Consider the following 23,651-nt stretch of genomic DNA (forward strand, 5'->3'; position numbering starts at 1 on the left):
ATAGAACAGACAATTAAAGAAAATAGAAAATTGTCGATAGATTATTAATAACATAATGATAGAAATATATGAAAGAAATTTTCGTTATAACTGTAACATAATTGTTACGTAATTCTTCTTTATTAACTATTGATAAAAATTCGCACGATACAACTACTTTATATCAAATTATTATCTAATCAGCAATTTGAGAACTAAAAACAAGAGTAACTTATTGTAAAGAACTCATATTTTTTCACTAATGCTTATTAATAATAATTAACTTATATAACTATATAACTATAATGCAAAGAAAGTTATATAGTTTTACTTACTTCCTTAAATGGTTATAGATATTTGAAAATTAACAAGAAAATTGAAATAATATGCAACTTTTTTTTTCCCTCTTAGAGATGCAAATGGTGGACTATTTATACGAAACTTTAGAAATCAAAAAGATTATATCATTTAATTATGGTATGCGTGTTTATTTGATTAAAAATACTAAGGAATATTCGAGTTATCGGAGCACCGACTAAAAACGTCAGTTCGCTGAAAATATCACCAATAGTCGTACTGAAATAAATTGAAATTCAAAAACGAAAATGATTTAATTAGTATGTATATTTAACCAATCTTCAATTGATAAAATTTGCAAATTAAGAAATTAAAACAAAATGTCAGCTACGTAAATTTTAAAGTTCCATTGTATTAAGCATCCGTCGTTTTTCATTCATAAAATTGACAATTTATATCCAAATAAAAAATTCGACGATCAAAGACCAGATATTTTTATCTTAAATAAATATGTAAAATTTTTAAAAAAGATCTACTCAGCAGTTTCAAAGTAATCGTGCTCCTCTCGGCTTTGAGAATGCTATTTCGAGAAAAATTTACCTCGATTTGTTTTGAAAACTAGTTACACATAATAAAAAAAATTATTTTTAAGCCTCTATGTCGCGGTAAATAATAAATATTAATTAAAACTTGTTTAATATTAAAGGTGTCAGGCTCTCACACGATATTATTTTTCTGTTCTTACTTGACAGTGCCGGTAATCCGTTAATTGGACAATAAAATTAATAACCAATTAATAACATTAATAATACAGGCATAAAATACCCTAATGAAATTACGCGTAACCACAAACTAACGAAGTGAGCGTTTTAATAACAAACAGCATTTGAACAAAAAAATTTCGTCTCACTGTTCACGATCCATTATCATGTGCTTATACTCCAACCAACATAAAATGCCTACAATCCCACGCATAAAACAATCTTTTATCAGCCCTATCATTAAAAATCTTGCCTTTTACAATGGATTGCAATAGGATTGTAATGCTTTTCATGCTCGGAATTACTTGAACTTGAATTCCAACGTCTTGAACGTTCGTTTTCAAAACGTGTAATTGCACTGTCTGACGCAGAATATTTTCTTCCTCAGCTTCAACGCATTTCTATTCTATAAAAAGCCAACAACGACCACAAAACAGCAACAACCACAGAACAAGAAAAGAACAAAAAAATCCTACCTTATCACAACTGAGCCAAAAGATTATATTATTTTTGTATCGCAAAGGACCTCCTAGTCCAGATCCTCCAGCGCGTCTCTGCTCCTTCAGGATCTCCGACTGTGGTATTCCATGCCGCTCGAATATCTCCAGCGACCTATGCAAATTAAAATGATTTGAAGAATAGCGTAGGAAGAATTGTACAAAATAAATGCTAATAAATTCAATGCCGAGTTTGCAATAAAAGTTCTTTTATATATTTAGCTCTTATTTCAAGCCTTTTAAATACGAATGCACAATACGAGTGCCGGGAGAGCTAATGAGACGAGAATCCTGGAATTTAGGACTTTGGTACACGGAAACATGCTTTTATAAAGAATAATGTAATGTCGTGTAAGACACGCGTTAAGCATGATATAAAATAAAATTCACTCGATTATTGATAAATCACTCGTTAAAAATATTCTAACACCTCAACATACTGATATGATAATTAATTCGTCTAAAGTACATTCATCATCAATGCAGTAGATTAATAATTATATATTATGTTAAAAGTTAAAAGTTTTAAAATTTTTATAAAATATTATCATAACATCACGTGTTATAATTGAAATTAAATTTGAAAATTTTAATTTCCATAAAGAGTGAGGGGAAGGGACTTAGAAAGGGGGGATGTGAGGAGGGGAGAGGAGGGCGGGGCGAGAAAGAACAAAATACTTTTAATCGACAAATTCGAATGTAATTCAAAATTTTAAACGCTACTAATTAACAGTTGAGCTTAAAGTCTGGCAATGATGGTGCCCATTTTTCTAGATTGATATGAAAAAAAAAACAAAAAAAAACAAATCGTGCTGCTCCACGATATCGATACGCTTGAATTTCGAAATACGTTAATATCGAGATGCCTTCGTATACGGCAGAAGTTTCATAAACAATGCAGAATATTGAAAGCCGTATTACGTCGATAATTTCGCCATGCGCAATTCGGCTTATCGGCAATAAAACCACGCAACAGAAACTACCACACGTCAATTCAAATATCTGACAACGATATATTCCTATCCCAAAGCAGCCCCCTTCACCCCGTCGCCCGCAATTCGTCCTAGGTAGTACCACCGTCAATCGGCATCGTAGCGGACCCTTTAATATTCCCTGTGCGCAGCAATCGGCGCGCATCCAAATGCGTTTCCGGATGGGACGACACTCGATTTACGTCATATCAAAGCAATTCTCGGAACGCCTCTAACAAAAATAGCAAAAACAATCGATTTGCTCCCTCGAAAAAAGATGCAACATAGCGTCATGTCGCTGTGCCCGATGCTCGATCGTACATCATCGTCCCGTCCCGCCGTCAGTTTTGTTAAGCGGATCTTTATCTGCATTTTGCGCAGTTCGGCCAGTTCCCGTTTGGGTGAGGGGGAGGTGGGACCGAGCACGTGGGCCCAACTGAGCGCGAAATCGGAAATGCACTGCGAGAGATAAACTAATGAAAGTACGGCAATTAGCGATGCTTCGATGATTTAGGAAGGAAGTACTCGAGATTAAGAGCCGTGCGCAAACGATTCCTCGCGCACCTGAAGCTCAATGCCACGAAACGGTTTGACGCCTCCCTTCGTTAGATGTTGTCTCATTCATTGATCATCGCGATCATTCGAATATGATTCGTGGCGGCTTTTTATAATATTTATAATAATGTTATGGCTAGTCTTGGATTTTTGTATTAACTGCGCCCGTGCATAGACGTTGGAATGGAGTAACGAGACTTTGAAATTGATAATATTCTCGACTTCCTACTCTTCGGTTTGGAATTATTTTAATATTCAATTCTTTTATATTAAACCTTACTTTTAGCTGGGAGTTTTTAAATAGTTTGCTTTTGATGGTTTAAATGCTGTAATCCTATAGTTGTTTTAATTTAAATAACACTAGTACGATTGACATCATTTTCAAACATAATGAGCATTTTATTTTAAATTAAAATTAGTTCATTACGGTCACTTCTACATTCTATTCAATGCTCATATATATATATATATATATATATATATATATATATATTTTTTTAACATGTTCCGACAAGCTTCGTAATGAAATTTGATTTTCATTTACGGTATTAACTCGTGGAATTGTACACTTAACATAAAATTACCATAGATTTTCACAATGTATTGTAGAAATGCTGAACTGATAATTCCTCAGTAAATTTGTAACTGTTAAATAGAAGAAAAAAATTTTTTCATCATTAAATAGTTGGGTGTGTGTGCGTGCGTGCGTGCGTGTGTGTGTGTGTGTGCGAATTGAAATTTAGTGATTCTTACTCATTAATTGCCCCTCCATCGATTTCCATAATCTTTCTAATTTCACCGGTAATTTAACATACCAAGTTTTTTGAAGTCAAATTACACACGCGAATCAGTGCTTAACGAGAACAAGATTTTTAATCTATTATATTTAACAAACTATAAATTTTATTAACATAAATTACTCCGTTTCCCGAAGAAACCAATGAAAATTTATTATGTAAAAGCATTTATTTTGTATTAAATTGATATACAATCTTAGATCAAACAAATGTTTATTTACAATTGCTCGAATTAGCTCTAAACGTACATTCGCTACCTGCAATTATATGTTTCATTTAATATCAGATATTCAAGTAAAATTAAACAATTGCCGACTGACGTAAACTTCCTCCAGTCTCCGGCTAAAATAGTAAAATCACTGTTTATAGGTATCACGATATTATACGCATTTCAAGAGTTCATGCATCTGGGTGTGTCACCTAGTAAACATACAGCTAGCGGAAGTCATAGATTAATAAAGTGATCTAAGAAAGAAGGCATGATACATAGTGATGGGGGAGAGTGTGTGTGTGTGTGTGTGAGAGAGAGAGAGAGAGAGAGAGAGAAAGTCGCAGTGCACTCTCCCCCACTTCTCCGCGAAAAGTGAAGGAGGCGATTTTTCCATCGTCGATGGTCTCGCGCCCACTCACAAGCACACCCACATGTCCTAGTGTTTGCCACAAAGGGAAGGGCAAGAAAAATCACTAGATGGCCTTTTTATATACCCACGGGATATTAGTGTCTTGTTTTAGATGCGCCAATTACTGGTGCAATAAACGAAATAGGAAGTAGGAATGATAAAATTTTAGCTTAATGCTTTTGCCGAAATTTTATATCCGTGCGAAGAAAAGCACGATTTAATCAATTACTGCCACATAAAAGGCAAGATTATTCAAATATGTTATTCTCTAATAATTACGTATTGCTAATTTTATCGCTTGTAAAATATAATATAATGTCAATTGCAATAGTCAAAGTACTTGATGAACATTACTTCATCTTCAATAAAACATTAAATTATAAATTATTACGTATTAATAAATTCACAATCTGTGAGTGCTTATAAAATAAAATATAAAATTAGTATTTAGGAACAAACATATGCACATGTTAAACATACGACTTAAAGTTTTCTATGTATTTGAATAGAATAATGAACTAATATCGAAAGGATAACTTACAAATGTATTAAATATAGTTATTTTAACGTTTATGAAAGTATTGAATTTATTGTCAGGTACGCATAGAAAGCGGCTCAGGCTCAGCCTTTTTAAATCAAAACAAAATATGCAAACTCATATAATGTATCGCTATACCTACCAAACCACTTTAGCAATCTCTCCTTCCCTACAGAACTTAACTAGAGTTACTTTTCAATTAATTTTCATTCAAAAAAGTTATTCTAAACGAGACTGAAAAATTTTGGCGCGCAATATTATAACGAACTTCGACATTGTCTAGACATTGTTTCGTTCCAAAAGTTACGAGTTAGTTAATACAAAATTCTTCACAATTCAATGGTAAATTAATTTATGAATTCTTCTACATGAAAATGTCAAACTAATATTGATTTTTGCAATTTTAATAAAAGAATCCTCGACTGATAAAAAAAAGGTATTAGAAATACTGTATCATACTTTAAATAAATTAATGAATTTTATGTAAATATCTTAGACCTAGTAACTGCGATTCTCACGCTGCTATTTTACTAACCAAATCTTCATTCATGTAATACATTGTAGCTTACGATGTTCCACAAAATGAACGGACTAGAAATTGATAAATAAAAATGATATAAAGAAACAGGAAAATAAGTGTTTATATAACAATGCTATAATCAACACAATTATATTATGGATAATTATAAAGCAAAATTTATTATACATTTTTATATAATTTTAATACACGATCTTTTTTATTTTACTTGTATTTTTTTAATGTTAAATTATCTATGAAATCCTTTATATCCTTTATTAACTATTTTAATGATTAATGAACACCGTATATCCAGAAAAGCAGATTTGCAAGTACTATTTTATTAAGTTATTAATTTGAATTTGAAAAGTATCATTGATTGATGAAACTATAGAATTTTAATATGAAAAGGCAAAACTTGAAATAAAATATTGTATATTATCGTATAAAGTATTTATTTATTCTATAAGTAAAGTAATAAATGTATGAATAGAATTTTTATTCAATCTAGCAATAAATATTATTTATTTTTCAAATATAAAACATATTTACATTTACGACCGTGAGCATACACACACACACACACACACACACACACAGATAGAGAGAGAGAGAGAGATCAATTGATTTAAATTAATCAGTTTATTGTTGGTTTTTATGTTGGTTAATTTTTGTTGCTATTTCAAATATAGATATTAAGATGTAAATAAATTGATATTTGAATTAAGTTTGATTCGAGTGAAATCCTAGTATGTATGATTTGAATATATATATATATATATATATATATGGATTGCTTACATAATATATCACTCGGTTCAGTAATGGAATATAGTAATGTATGCATTCGTGGATGATTTTTTCGTTTAAATATGCGCTAGTTTTAAGAATCGAGATTGAAAATAGATAAAATAAAAATAAAAAAATTATCGACAATTTGACAACATTTATTCCTATTTTAACAATTTAAGAAAACTTCAACAATTGGTAAGTATAATGTAGGGTTCATTATTTGCTCTTCAAGATACAACGAAACGATTTATCATGACTTATTATGAATATGTAGCTCTAAAATGAAACATGATTGATTTCTTTTAAGTATTAAGTAAAAATATTAATGAAGAAATATAATCGATCCTCTGCCTATTGTAGGAAATATTTATTGTGATATTGACTCTCGCAGAAAGATAGTAAGGTGAAAAATTGTGATATATCGACTCGCTTTACCAATGATAAACGAAAACTTGAGCACAACTCGATAGCATCGATTATCATTAAGCATTAAATAATAATAAAAACCGTTTCAGAGTTAACATATTGATAATTGGATAGGTTCTTAAGAAAAAAATCGCGCTAGGAGAATGATTGTGCTTTTGGCGTCGTAGGGGGGGCTCAAATGGGGCCGGGGGCAATGTCAGTGCTGTGGAGGGGGTAGCAAACGAAGGGGTAAAAAGCCCCTTCGCGAAAATTCCTAGGCTGCATTCACGCTATATTCCCACAGAGACCAAACTAAAATCATGCAGTTCGCATTTGCGGGACCGAGGAAAAAAAGCAGACCGGGACTTTCATAAGGCCGGACTGCAGCCGCGCGATGTCGAAAAAAGTTTCCTCTCCCGCGCAAAAAAGGTCGCCTCAAGCGCAGCAAGAGAGCTGAGGCGCAATCATTCAAGCATCTGTCTAGTCCGTCCTCGTGCGCCACTCCAAGGCAGAGAAACCTACGACAATAAATTTCATCGCATCGCCGGGTCGTTTACCCGAGCATCTCATCCTCGCCTCCCCCTCGCGTCCCACACAACGGCCCCTCCACCGACGCCCTTACCGTCCCCACCCACCCACCAACCGACCCCACGGCCCGCAACAGCACCAGATACAGAGATAAAGAGATAAATGCCCAGAGTGTGACTATAAGCGTTGCACTGGTCATACAACGCTAATTTTAATTTTTTCTTCTCGCCTCGTGCGCGCCATGTAGAAATAGATGCAGGCCGCGCCAACTTCGACTGTCAACTGTCCGAAATAGACGAGATGAAGTGCGCTGGGTCGCCGGTACTCTTATCCGCCGTGTTATACAGAGAGGACTGTTGTCGTCGAGGTCGTCGTCGTCGACGTTGTCGTCTCGGTCCTCGTCTTGGTCGCTTGGTAATTTTCGTCGTCTTGGTCATTTCGCATGGGGGACTAGTAAAGGAAAAGAAGGGGCAAGCGGTGCTGAAGAAGGATACAAAATGATTTGGGCGAGGGAGGAGAGAATAAAGCAAATAAAATGTATATTTAGAGGAATGCGACTCATAACCACTCGTTGCACGACTCCCACGCGCTCTTCTAATCCTCAAACGAGGCGGAGCAGGACGAAATTTAAATGAATTAGGGCCGAGAGAAAAAAAAGATTAAATAGGGAAGGTTGAATGGTAATATGATCCTTCAACAAGTGTTAAAAATATGTGTCGACCTTTTCTCGAAAAGGAAAAAGGGTAAACAAACCTGCTGCAACGGCAAATACGCGGTTTTTATGATAATTATATCGCTCGCGTGAACTTATCACTGGTAATTGCTTAATAAATAGTTGCGGTCAGCATTAAATCAGAGTAATTATTGATTACAAGCAATTTTAATTTACAGCTCAACGACATAATTAATGGTTGGAAAAATGAAAATAGGGTAGCGATTGTAAAACAATATAAGTACACAACTGACCGACATTATTTGCGTGTGATACAATTACCACCACGTGCAAAGAGAAAGTTATAGCGGAAATTATAATATTTAGTGGTAAAAGTGGCCCCAACCGTAGATCCAACGATTTTCCAGCAAAACGAAATCTATTTTACAACATTTAGTTTGTAGCGAAAATTATGATTTTTCTTATTAAAATAAATAAATAAATAAATAACCCCCCAGATCCATATAATAAAATTAATTTAACTGACGCTTACAATCGAAACTGCAATTATATATAGAATTATTTGCAATAACGACAATAGTAATTACTCATAAACTTTCTTAGGGTCTTTAAATTATCGTAATAACACGATGAACTTTTACGAATGCAAATGCTCGCTTCTCTCTTTATTATAAACAACGAGTTCGACAGAGCTGAACACAATATTCCATAAATTACCATAACAAATGTATTAAAATGTACGTCTTAAAGAAAAAATGTCCAGAAGAAAGCTTAGCTATTTCATTGAGAAATAGAAGCTATTCCTCCTCGAACAATACGATAATCGCAAAAATATGATCTATCATGCTTCATAATTTACAAAATTATTGTAAGTATCATTCTAAAATAATACTAATATAAGTCTAATTCTATTGTCAAAAGTACACTCCGATATGATCGAAGCGTAAATTGAATTTAAATCGACATTTAAGCGGAGAATTTAAACGATCGTAATTAAAAATATATTTCAATTTCTGCATAAATCACGTACACAATTTACCGTTAAAACAGATTTACTAAATAATTATCATATGCAATTGTTATTATTATTTCATTCTATTTTTATCATTATTACACTCTTTAAATATATCAGTGATATTCACATTCATTGTTTAAGTTTAAGATTATGTATTTTTAATATATTTTTTTTTTTATAAAGCCATTTATTGATGAACGTACGTACCGAAGCGGCTTATTCTGCGATCGTGTCAATAATTTTCTACCACTAATGACGTTACTCAATTTATTGAGATTCCATTTATAAGGATCGTCGAATCCCAGTATTTTAATCGTATTTATATTTGATCAGATATCACGAATAGTAAAAAACATTTTTATATATTTTTTGGATCAAATTTAGATGAGTTTCACGTCTCGCAATAATGGTGGAGTTATAATTACCGAATTAAAGTACAAATAATCATTATATATATATATATATATATAACACTTATGTTTACATTAATCCATTTCCATATTAATTAATTAAAAATTCCTATGATCCATTTGTCAAAAAGATCTTACAATATTCTACTTATCATCATCATTTTTATTAGCAGCTTCTTTCAACACTGATTTATTGCACGAAACATTTCCGATCAAAAATAATTTAAACATTTCACATTTTATATCTTGAACAATAGAATGTACATAAAAAAAAAGTACATTAACTGCTTTCTGATATTTGAAGAAATAGATAAATCAATGGATATTTATAAAAGAAAAAAATACATAGATTTAAGCGGTACGAAAATAATACTGGTTTGTACAATGGAATTGGATCGTGGGATCATTATAACAATAAAACAACGATTGTCCATTCGTGGGATGACTTTTGCAATCGCCATCTTTCCATTAAAAGCCCAAAAAATCAATGAAATAGCAATTTCATTTCGATCCCACTGCGTTTTCGACACGTGCGTAAAAGAAGTCGTCGCGTGATCCGAATAAGTAAAACAATTGCCGGAAGTAGATAAAATATAAATCCTTCACAAATACCGCAGCTCAAGAGTACGTCTCGCTATATCCTCGCGAAACTTAGCCAAATCTTTCCCCGTGAAGACATTGAACAAAAAACACGGAAATCTGCGAATTTCCGACGTTCGTTTATGCCCTCCTGCGCAGATTTCGCGAATTTCAATTGAGTCTATGTGTAGAGCAATGAACAAAGGCTAGATGCTTAAGTTATTTATTTATTTATTCTTTTTTTTTCATTTAACTCACTTTCAATCACGCTCGACGAATGGCGAATATTACGCATTCGATGCAGATCGATCATCGGGCGATTGATCCCTAGGGAATCGAGAAGGAAATCGATGCGTTATATTTCGGCAATAGCTGAATGGGTGCGCGGATGATCTCGCATACTGTAGATGACCAGCATAGGATACCGTATATTGATGCATCACTAATCAAACGTCGAAGTTCGCGAAGTTCAAACCCGGATGATACGACGTGTCCTCGTCTCGGTTTCAACGGCTCGTTTATGCTTTGTATTCTGTAGCTTAGCTCCCAGAGTCGAAGGTCTTTAAGACAACGTAATCGTGTTATCATAACTTACAGGCGGACATTCCAACGATCGCACACATCGGTCGGCTAAAAAAATGTCTTAGATCCTCGTGTTCAATACTCCGACAAAGTATGCCAAGATCATTCTTACGTCGCGGCTCTTACTGTATAAAGTCCCAAATAAATTACATCGAGTGCCCGTAAACATTCTTCTTGAGCCATACGCGCATGCGATACGCACGTGATAAAGAAAAATTTATAACGACTTTTAGGCTTCAAGCAGGCACTCTTTTATAAGTAACATGGAAAATAAAATTTGTCGATATGCCTAGTCGTAGAAATCTTGTCCAATCGTTACGAACTTCCCGGATTTTAGCGTGAGAAAATTTACACCTAAGCATCACATGCTTATAATTTTTAGCTGTTTGGAAAATTATCTGGCCAGAGCATTTGAAATTCATAAAAGTCACTCCCGAATAAAAAATAATAAAAGGCATTTTTGGTTGCGCGAGAGCGATTAAACCAATCTTTAAAGAGGTCAGAATTGGAACTCCAATAGCTTGACATTTCGTAGCAACGAACTATTTTTCGAATATATTTTCATCTTACGCCCTATAAGGTAAATAATTAATGGCTTTATAGATAAATATTAATTGGCTCGTATAGAGTACGATCATTTTCACAACATTATCAACACTATTTAATGAAAGAATTCCGTTTTAAGAGACATGTGCTTGCTTAGGATGCAGAAAGAATTTTAAAAAATAACGAGCCTTGTGCCTAAATCTCATAAATCGAATAAAAATTCAACCAGCCGATTAAGGATTAAGAAAAAAATCAATGAATAGATAGCGCACTGTAAATAAAGTAACTTCCTTAAATTTATTTATTATTTAATTTTACGTCTAATATAATTTATGCTAGAAGTAAGGGACGACCTCAAAACGCTCATTTTTCACGTAACCGCAAACGGGAAGCCAATATATAGTAAAACTAACTTAACTCTCTCGTAGCAGTGTAGCAGTAAACCACCTTTTCACTCATTCTCACCGCGCCAATGCCGAAGCAAATAAAGGAAAGTAAAAGCTTCGATCGTTATTAGCACTGCCGGTCAAAGTACAGACTCTCGCTCGGGGAATCATCGCGGATGCTCGTCTTACATCACGACACGCATGTCCGCTTGGGCCTGACGTACGCGCGGAAACTCGGTTATTACTTTGCGTGCTCCGACCCAATTTTCCCGAGAGCGGATGAAAAGCCGATGTGCCGATGTGAAAAACGGAATGCGCTTACCTGGTAGTCGAAGGCATAAAACGTGTACGTGCACGTACGGGGAAGCGAAGTCGGGCCGAGCGATTCGCTTATGCAAGCTGCGCGTAATGGGGAAGGGGAACGGGGAGGGGCGAGGATGAGAGTGGTCGAGACGTCGAGGTGATTCGAAATAAAATTGCTCGTGGACGGCGTTATGGAGGAATGGAGGGACTAGACGTTAAAGTGAAATAGAAACAGCTCGTCGATGATTATAAAAAGCCGAAAGAAGGAGGCTTTAATGGCTGAAATATTTTACCGAGATTTAGCTTGCCATTCATAATCTATCGAATTACCTCTTTTGCGCAGTCCAGCCAATATTTCATCTTAAATCATTTATTATGGTGGCAGTGGTTCCACTACTGACACCGTAAGAATACCAATAAAATCATATTTCTTCGATTCATAATTCACGAACAAGCGGACCGGCACTTTCATTTTTCATTACTTTATGCTCTATTTGCGAACAATAAGCTTTCTTTTCTGGTGTACAGTAAAAAAAAAAAAGAAAAAAGAAAAAAAAAGAAAACGAAAAAAACTTGTCGACTAAGAGCCGTAGGATTTTAAAGAAAGCGAGGCTATATCCCAGACTATCATCGGAGTAATATTTGACAATAACCTGTTTCGTGAATTTCCGAATATTTGAAATGAAATGCCGACACATACTTTTATTAACATACATACTAATTTATTATTCCACGAGTGTTGCTGATAAATAGTTTTCGCTTCCCTGTCATTTTCATACTCTGCGTATTATTTTAATTACTTCGGTCGATTAAAAAATTAGCAACACCCGAGTACGAATTATGCAAATATCTAATAAGTTATTCGCGTCCACGCCTAAACATAACCTTAAATATAAATGTTATGTGATATTAATCGCAATAACTTTACCAGCATAACCATGCTCCAGATATATATGTAATTCATTATAATCGTTATATAATAATCGATCGTCGATCGAAAACTTAATATTTTTTGATTTCCCAAGGATTAAGTAATAAATATTCTTGTATTTGTCCTCAATATTTATGGCATGATATAAAATTCAGATGCAACGCGTCATCGTCTCGTTAGTTTTTTGCGCAACTTATTGCACGCGCGAAGAGAGGCGATGCTGAATGTACGGAATCCAAGCTCGAATTAACGAGTGAAGATTCTTTTCCGATATTAAACGATAAAATTCACTTACAACCGCTAATTTTGCTGATCAACTATCTGCTTGATGTTCGTTGGCGAGGCATCTTGGAAAATAATTAAAGAATATATAAAGCAACGGAACGAATTTTTTTTTTTTTTTTTGTATAAATTTACATAATTTATTTAATTAGTTGCAATTTATAGAAAATATGCTTCAAGTGTAAGGACGCCGTAATACTAAATGTGGAACGTACTCACAAAAATTATTTACTGTTTCAATGTAATCGTTATCAAATTAGTATCCTAACTAGTATAATTCCTTTATACATCCGCAATTATCAAGATCCGAAAAATTTATCCCGCAAATGTTAAGACGAGAAATTTCTTCGTCGATAATAAGCTATACAAAGTCATCAAGTACATTATCTCTTTAAGGTCTATTGTTACGAGTGCAACTGCAAATCCAGATTTCAGTAGCTGAATGAAGTGGAGGGATAGAGATAGGAGTCTGACCTGCTGGCTTTTCAATGGAAAAGCGACTTTCTCTCCGAGTCAAACGTGCACGTAACCTCGACACCTTCACCCCCTTTTACTTGCTTATTTCCCCCTTCCCATCTCCCTTCTCCTCACCATTAGCGACATATCTCTCCGTCGCTCGCGTGTCTAAACCTGATTGCAACGCACACTAGGTCAATGAAAAGTGACGAACGTTGAACGTTACCTGGTGCTAGAGGAAAGTAGGGGGCTGCGTCGATCCGACAATGGCGTTACCTAATGCCATTCCGATAAGCCAAACAATTATCCGGGATCGTGCGTCGAACGATTTTTTTTCTCACGCTTGATGAACAATGTCATATTATGCGGGATACAAGATAGCATTTGGAATCTTTGCTAATCCTTGTTGTTATCCGGACGATAACTCGCTTTATTCCTGATGTGCGCTATAAAATTTTAAAGGGAACATAAACGCAACGAACATAAATTGTTTACTATTATCGTGTCCGCCTAAATCACATATGATTTTTAAATTTGAAGAGCTGCATTGTTAAGATCCAGAGAATAATTTATAATCTCATTCTTAGTTTATATTATTAGTCCATATACAGATTAGAAAACAGTGCATTTATTAGATAGTGGAATCAATATTTTATAATTTTTCTTTTTTCATAACTAGATTCGAAAAAATTTATTGCTGTAAATTTAATGTTTTCAAGCCCCATGGCAAAGCATTTCATATTACCAACTAATATATATCTCTAATACATACATTAAAGATATATATTAACGTTAGAGATATAATCTCTCTGCAATACAACTCATACATATTTTTATCTATTCAATGAATATTTAATTTATATATATATATATATGTCTTCAATTTTAACCTGAATTAATAATTGTTCTTTAGCAATGATAATAATCTTATGTAATATATATGTATGTAATATATAAATCAAATGTTGGTAAGCTTATGGAGAAAGTGTAGACATTTAACATCTTACTTAAAATAGTTTTAATTTGAAAACTTCCACTTTATCGTTCATCGGCATTAATCTTATCCCGATTTCCATATCCGTTTCTTGGTAAAAAAAAAAAAAAAAAAAAAAAAAACTGAAAGAAGAAGAAGAAAGATTAATGATTAGATTTTAAACATTCCTCCCTGAACTTATTAAAATTGATTTCAATGATGAATTCAAGCTTAATGTCGATATTAATTTCTTTACTGTGTATATAAACTTCAATTTAAATACAAAATCCAAATACATGAAATAGCGTAAAAAATGGTTATTAATGTTCCATCTATTTAAAAAAATATCATTAAATTTTGATCATATGATTCGTAATATACATTTTTTAATTTATATCTGCAAGTAAAATTGTATGATATTTGGAAAAATCTTTTTAAAGTAAATAAAGAGAGAGAGAGAGAGAGAGAGAGAGAGAGAGAGAAATTCAATAATATAGAATAAAAAATTATTCATAAAATAAAATTTTCGTCATTTAATCCGTTATTTAATAGATGATTTGTAATTTTTTAATAATCGTAGAGTGAAAATTTACTCAAGTAAATACAAAATATTCTTTAACTATACGTAACATTAATAAAAACAAATTTATGCAAGTGTTTTGATCTTTTCATGGATAAATCTTTTTATATTATCGCCATACAACATCATCTGCGTTTATGCAACTGTTTTAACATTTCATGGACCATGAGAACTCTACTTCAGTTTAGAAAATTGGTTGACGAAATGTTATAAAATGGATACGATACGATAAATAGTGTAGACAAAAATTGTAAAATTTTAAAATTTTGAACAAAAATATTTAGTTTCGTAAGCTTAACGAATATATTAATGTGCAACAATTATCGTTCTTATGAGCTGAAAAGGCGTAACTTTCTCTTATCGAAGTACCAAAAGTCAATAGAAAATAATACAAAGTTCATTAATATAATGCTTTGAGTGATAAAATTTACGACCCGCGGATAGCTTTAAAAATTATTGAAATGTTGAAAATTCAGCGAACACTCGTGACTATATGGAAATATAAATTATTTGAATTTTAGTTCATCGTTCGAAGAAGACGTCAGTAATGTCAAAAGTATGTCTCTTCCATTTTTTGTACCGTTAGCAACAATCAAGGGCCACAATCGCTATCAACGCTCGCTAATGAAACCCAATTCTTTCGAAGCTTAGCTGCAAAGTACAGAACGATGTGCTATTATCCACACTCCGTCATTTGTTGCTCTCGTCCAATTATGAATATAAATGCGTCGCTAGGAACATTGCGGGGAGCAACGGAGCGTAAAGCCGATACCCTATTTATCTCAACAGAACAAATACGATTAACCGAGACCCGATGTGCCGAATAGCATAAGCTTCGATCTTTCCTACACCCAAAGCCCTCGTATTGAGAGAAACGAAAGCTGACGACGTCTCATCGAAATCACCGACGAGCTAATCCCATCATTGCCCGGCCAACACATTCTTCTCGGCCCATCTCAAAACAAGGTTTTCAGAATTCTCAGCCACGGAATTTTTATTGCCCTATCAACACGACAATGCTTTACTTCTATTGCCGCATTACGATTAGAATTAGCCGTGCGATTTACCTAGCATTAGTAAAAGAATCACTTGTAGATGACGGCTCGCGTCTGCCTCTATTTCCCACATTCTATTACAGACCATATTAAAGCGAAATTTTCACGCAATCTCCGCCCTTACTTGCCACATTCTATTCAATGAAAGAGATAAAATCTCGACTGCTAGCGTACACGTGAGCAGCACCTTTCGAATCCGAGCGAGCGGCATTATTTAATTACATCGATCGTTCATAACTGCCGTAAATTTACATGACCCCCAGGGAGTGGACAGCCTTTCTCAACGGGTCTTCAACAATTCGAAAATCTTCGCGCTCGTGTGTATTCTTGGCAAAAGGGACGGGAACGAGCCGTTCGAAACGCTTGTCTTTTATTAAGCGCAAAGTACCGCTCCGCCACGTTTTGTAGGCAACGCCACTATGTACACATGTACACACGTACACCGTCTCTCATTTGCACTCTTCCACAGTCTTCCACGAGCCCCCCACCCCACACTCCGCCAACGCCGCGCTCCGTCTCTCTCCCCCCTCACCATCTCTCCATCTCTCCCACTCTCTGTCTCTTCATCTCCCATCGTGTCGCGTTTATTCTCTCTCCTTTCCTTGCACTCCACTTACGCTTAACGCAGCATCGCCGTCTTTTTATGTCTGAGCACGCTACTTCGACTAGTCTAGTTTCCTCTTGGCCTCTCACTCCGTTCGCCAGACACCGGCGCATTCGCCCTCGCCGAGGTGACTAACGTCCGGCTGAGACTGACTTGGACCGGAGCCAAGGATGGAGAATGTGCGGGACTCTATCCGTCTTCCTTTGGGATAAGTCGCTTTCCCGCGGGCGCCTGCGCTGCGACTTTGGCTACACGATCGTCCCTTCCCCTTACCGACCACCTTCCACCACGCCAACGCCAACACCACCACTATCACTCAGATGTGGCGCTCCTTCTCCTGCAGACGTAAACGCCTACGCTGCACGTACTACTTCCGAATTCCAATCACGACTTCCTTTCCGCGCCGAGTTTTGTCTTTCGCGTTGCTTTTAATAATGAAATAGGGCTAAGGGCGCAGACTTTTGGAGCAAGAAGTCGTAATTAGTTTTCGAATGCTAAAGGCTTAGCTTCTCTCAGCAGGCTGCCAAGTTGTAGCCGATTGCTCCGTTCTTCTGCCCCCTAATCCGATTCAATTATAGTAAAGATATTTTCGTCAATTCCCCGATAGAACGGATAATCATCTCTGGAGGACAATGGACAATGGATCAAAAGAAATAATACTTTTAAGGAGATTTTCTTGGAAAAATTTTCGTAATTGATTTAAGCGAATTACCAATTGCTAATTGCCAATGTTCGCCATAGAATAATAAACGGTATGCACGGCATCCGTACAACGCCTTTAATTCTAAAAATATTAATTACCAATGATACTGCCTCGACAATATATATATATATATACATATATATATATATATGCGTGTGTATGTATGTATTTATATAGGCTAATTTAGGAAGTTCGGAAGTTTTTTTTTTAATGAATGTAAATTTTCTTATGCATAGGATATTAAGCAAGCGTCGATACCTACAAATTTTAAATTTTCAATTGCTTTCTCAATATGCGTCGACGAACCACACTGCTTGCTTAATTTTTTAAAATATTATTTCCTTTAACCAAGCATCTTCGACAACAAATGACGACAATAAAGAGCAGTTGGAACGAAGTGATAAAACAGGAATTGCATCAACGAGACGTATCCGGAAATAGATTAAAAATAAATTAAACTGAAATAATAGTGATTCAGCTGAGAAGCTAAAGTAATAGTACGCGCAATTTGTAGAAAGAATTGAAGGGAGCACAATGCTCGTAATGGTCAACAATGGAGATGATTCGACGGGAGAAATAATTAATCATGCCTGCGCATCTGACAGACCATCATTTTACTTAGGAACAACGATAAATCTGGGTCGGCCGCAAAGAAAACGGACAATAACATTCCCAGCCACTCGTACGTATTCGAAACTATTACTCGGAAGTTCATGACACATACAAAAATGGCAATTTTATGTCAAGCCTACTTTGCCTATTAATATCCTATTATAATAATAATAATTATTATTATTATTCAGAATCATTGTATCGCGCTAATAAAGCGATACAAAAGGTAGAAAATTGATATAAATTGATACATCAATTTATAGATCGATATAAACCTAAGACGTTATGTTGTCGTCTTCAGTTATACCTAATTTAAGTACAACACACTCGCCGTATAATATTTTCCTGCCTTTTACTGTTCATGTAAATCAAAAAAAAATTATCTTAACGCAAGAATCGTAATAATTAAGTGAGTATAACTTGAATCTTTATGAGCTACCTAACGTACACGCATATACGTAAGTCCAAGACACACACACGCATAGATGTACTGTAATTAGAAAAAGGAAACTTTTTTTGCTGTTAAACAAACTAGATCCTTCGAGCATTAAATTTTGATCTTGTACGCAATCGCTTTGTTGGCCTAAATAATATGGACGAACAAATTATGAATTCCGAATTAATTAAACCCTATTTATGGCCATAGTGACTTTTTTCTCCAATGCTGAAAAGTCAAACAAACAAACAAACAAACAAACCAACAAAAAAAAACCACAAAACCAACAGATCATATACGCGCGCTATAATTCACAATACAAGGCTGTTGCGAGAGTCCTAAAAAAGTCGTGCTGACCACGGGTCATTAAATGTCCATTTTGAGCGTTGACTGTGCAAGACCAATGAAGAACAAATACGCGCGAAGGAATCACCAGCGGAAGTGCAATCTATCGAAGGGAGATAAAATAAAAAATTTACGGCGCCAGGCTCATACGTCGAAGCACTATCGCATACGACACGATTTCATATAACGTAATCTGAGAGCCACGCGCTCACGTTCTAAGCATAAGGAGATTTCATGCTAAGCAGATTACACAAATGTATTTTATGCACTAGAAAGAATTGCTCGACAAATACCAAACTCCTATTATCATTATATTATTTTTCTTTCCAATCGAGCCGGCTCTATCTCACAGCAGTACGGATAATTCCGCTCAATTACTTACAATCACGAGTACCCGTCAAACTATTCTTTCTACACATTGTATAAAGTGTACGAGTCTTTCACCGATGAACGAACAGTGCTACTTAGGGGGTGCTGACCATGACTTAAAGAATTACGTAATCACAAAGCCTTAAAATCGGAGAGCCTTTTATTAAATAGAGGTTAAAATTGTTTCTTCGTTTCTACGAACTGATGTCTGATAAGATTTCTAATTAGATAGCTTAAACATCGTAAAATTTCGTATGAATGTGTATTGTGGAACACCCATTGCAAATATCGTCATCATCATCAATAATAATGATAATATCAATAATAATTGATAATAATCGATAATAATAGTAATAAGAGAATATAGTGTCTTTAGAAATTTAAAAGATTATTATCATCGTTACTTTATTCACTAATTTTATAGTAGTACTTTTTTTTATTTGTAAATTTAGTAAATTTATTCTGATATAAATACTCAACGGGCGATACAAACTAAAATTATATAAATCTATATTGAAAAAACTCGAATCATAAATGTATATTATTTAATTTGAATAATCTATAGTGATAATACAACTAATTAAATTTTTACACCCAAGCATGAATAAAATATATTTATCTCTACAAAAATGGTGTTTTTTTTCATAAGCAAATATGATTAATTAATGAGCTATTAAGAAAATAAATAAGAAATGAAGTACAAGAAGAATATAATGTTAAGTATAATGTAAAATCACGTATTTACAGAGTACTACTCATACAAAAATCGTGAATCATAAAAGCATGAAATTGAGAGTCGTATTAAAAAGAATTCCATTGGCATTCCCGGTCCAAGTTCAAAGCCATTATAAAAAAATTTTAATTTACTTTTCCATTTAAGAACAAGCCATTTTTATTATTACTTTTAAAATTTTAATAACGATACGTATATATGCTGACTTGTGTCATATACTAATATTCTCATTCAATTATAATTACAATAATTAAAGAATATAATAGTAACTTTATACGTTATTAATAACAATTAAGGAGTTTAAAATTTACTGTAATTAATCGAGCCAATTTGCAAATATAATTACGGTAACGAAACAAAATTTCTGCTCGATGAAGATTAATGAATAACACAATATTGCATAGATGTATTAATAAAGAAAATTGAATGTGCATTATAAATTACTTTCATTCGCTCGAAAGGATCTTTCTGAAAATAAAATTTTTCGAACAAAGCTTTTAAAAACTCTGAGTTGGTGCCTAAGAAAAAAAAACCGCCACATTGCACAGTGAAATCTAAGCATGATCATCAAATTCTTACAGCTTCATTTGCATAATATATACCGGAAAACTACCCGCTCCAATTCGTCACTCTATACGTACAATGATAGATCGATAATTACACACAGATTCCCATGGATAAAAAACAGTACGCAAATGATCATTCCACAGTTAGTCGATTTTCGATTTTTACGAGACTACGTTAATTATACCGATAAGCTCTTTCTAATATCATTTTACGCTTCACGTGCAGCTCCTACTTATTTCAATATATTTCATACTATTGTGAAATTGACTATTTAGCATCCAAGAGATGTTTAAATATTCTAAAACTTTTATAATACAATATAAGATAAAGTTTCTTACAATGTTTGTTGTAATAAAATGTTTTGTAAAATGTTATTTAGAATTTTGTAATACAATTATAGTTCGATATTTTATAAATAAAAGACTTTTCATTCATTCTAGAACGTTATTTCCTAAAGTTATTACGATCATTTCACTTGATTTTTAATTTTATTGGGAATCCATAGGAATTATTGAGCATCACTGAAAAATTATTGTGCTATAACACGATTAACGAATGTTTAATTTCTAAGGATTTATTTAAACGAAATGCAGTGTGACAGACATATCTAAGTTAAGTAAAGAGATACTTTATGCAATTTTAAGTTATCAAATAATCGAAATATTAATTAAAAAGGATAATATTTAAAATGTATATTTTTATAAAATTTTTTAATATAGATTAATATATATCGAGCGTATTTACGAAACTATAATTTTTGGTTCAATTTTATGACGGTAAAGCAAAAATAGTGGGGATTTTACTTTTTAAAAATATGTTTTAATATTGGTGAAATAAAAAATTGTCACTTTGATTATTAACTTTTTATCAACATTGATGTCGGTTTTTGTTTTTTGTTTTGTCAAATTCTTTTATACTGTAATTGAATTTACATGCTTGGATTGACAAGAAATTGTTCTTATAAAAAATTTATAATGATTAGTTATTATCGAAGGGACTTAAAAAGCCGATATAAAATTATTTAATATTTACAACGAATTTACGACGTTAAAAAACGATAACTTGTTTTTTGACTCTTACTCAATTTAATTAATTAATATTTTTATACTATTTTTTCTTTTTAATAAATTACATTTATTATATAGGCATGTGCGCAAAATGCGCTCTATATACTATTAAGTATCTTTTAATTCGGGGAAAAAGTACTATACTTATTATAGATGAAATAAAAAAGATCCAGAGCATATGAATATATATTGAAGAACGTTAATTATTATGTTTTACATTGTTTAATAATAGGCGAAGATTGCTCTGATATTGCAATACTCTCGTAAGACTTAAAAGTTTTATTATATAATATTATTTGTATTTCAACAAAATCCTATAAAATTTTGTTTATATATACATTATATTTCGTTCTTTGTCGCACAGAAGTGCGATCAAAGAATTATTCAACAATATGTTTTCATGATAATCGAAGAGGACACTTGGCCTAAAAAATAAGAGCCACGTTATTATAATCTCTATTTGTTGAAGTAATTAAAAAAATCTTTTAATTAGAATAAACATTATAAAGTATAAAGTGCGGGATTTGGGCTTCTCTAAATTATTTTATTCTCTCCATCGAGTCCATGATTTATCATATATTATATAAAGTAGGATGGAGAAAATTGTATTTCGTTTCGTTTTCGAGTTCGTCAAAATTTCAATGATTCTTAATCAATTCAGTAATATTAAGTCCATTACTTACAAGTTAAAAGGCTGTAATGAAAATACCGAATTGTGAAAAGGCGACGTAAGTCAAATGGCTTTATCGGAATACTGGTTGTCAAGCGTTAAAAAAAAGTTTGTAAAATGTAAAATCTAATTTTTCGAAGACTTGCGTCAAATGCGTATTTCGGAATTCCGTACGGAATTCCTAATACTTTGAATCGATTTAAACGAGTTTCCATTAAGTGCTTCCAGGCTGCCGAAATATTTTCTAAGTTTGGAAAGCAACGTTTTTAAGTTGTGCGATTAGACGGAAATCTTCCACAAGGTTAATTTTCAAATGATATTCGTATAATGAACCAAAGCATGGATCAAATAATAAATTGGCCATTCCTTAAGCAGTCGAAGCAATTGTTAGTGAACAAATAGCATACGCCGTGCATAGCGTACGACGTACGACGATGCGACCTATCGAAACTGCAATGGAAGTAAGAAAAGTTGCACGACTGAATTTTGGAATCGATAAGCTCACGGACATTGGCAATAGCGGCATTGCGGCATCGCGGTACCAACCGTAAACAGCCAACTTGGCTCGATTTATTCGCTTCGCAACAAAAGAGACAGAGATGGCCTAGCGGTGGGGACGAGGGCGGCGGCCGCGGTGGTGGCGGCGGCCGCGGCGGTGGCGGTGGCGGTGGCGGGTAAGAAGCGAGGGAGCGGGAATTGAAACTGGGAATTGCGTATAGATTTATCGCACAGCCTGATCGTTATGGAATTTATTCAGGCCAGGAACACGCCCCGGCCAAGTTGCGTAACGGTGCACCATGCGGTTCCTCCGCTATCCTCGCGCACCTTGTGTATCGCATCTACGAACCAATCCGCGCAGAATTAAAGAGGTGGAGGGAGAAGAGAGCCCTTCTTTTTTTCTTTTCGCTGACTCATTTATTTGCGCGCATTATTTTCAATTCGTTATTATCTTGATAACTAGCCAGGCGTGTGCATATGCCACGGATTATCGGAGCCATTTCGCATTAAATGTAAAGTGGGCCAGGTATTCGGGCTCGGTTTTTTCTTTTTATGCGCTAGGCCCCGCGTGAATAGACTTCCCCAGATTTCGATCGCAATTTCGTGGGTAATGGCGTCGAATAATAAACGTATTAATCACGGGCCGGATGATTATAGTTGTGTGCATAGTGCTGAGCGATTTTAAATTTCATTAGGTCTGGCAAGTGAATTCCGCGGGTTAGAGGGACGTGGATTGCACGGGAGTGCACGGGCCCATCGCACTGGCATAGCCAAAGTCGTAGTAGCAAAATAAAATGGAGTAACGTGGAAATGCAGTTTTTACCAACGACAAAGACAATTATCGTATAATAATAATTGAAAGTACATAAAATCTTGTTTACTTAGATGAGCGCGTATGGTATGATGAAAGTATGGGAGTAGAAGTTGACCCGTGTGAAATATAAAACAAAAAAAAAGTTTGTCCACGTACGTTATTCGGATGCGGAGCAGCAAAATTATGTAATTGTCTCGGAATAAGA

At 34.2% G+C, this 23,651-nt stretch overlaps 1 protein-coding gene across 1 annotated transcript in view; it reads right to left on the bottom strand.

Moving 5' to 3' along the window:
* Positions 1–1,377: 1,377 nt before the first annotated feature.
* The window catches only part of LOC105359522 (tRNA dimethylallyltransferase, mitochondrial-like), an 88,239-nt gene continuing 65,965 nt past the window's right edge, over positions 1,378–23,651 (bottom strand). Inside the window, exons 4-5 of the mRNA XM_011496135.1 lie at positions 1,514–1,649; positions 1,378–1,443 (exon numbers count right to left, since the gene is read on the bottom strand). Coding sequence (XP_011494437.1) covers positions 1,378–1,443; positions 1,514–1,649 — 202 coding nt within the window. The remainder of the gene's footprint in view (positions 1,444–1,513; positions 1,650–23,651) is intronic.

Source organism: Ceratosolen solmsi, unplaced genomic scaffold (assembly GCF_000503995.2).
Source record: "Ceratosolen solmsi marchali unplaced genomic scaffold, CerSol_1.0 scaffold11, whole genome shotgun sequence".
NCBI lineage: Eukaryota > Metazoa > Arthropoda > Insecta > Hymenoptera > Agaonidae > Ceratosolen > Ceratosolen solmsi.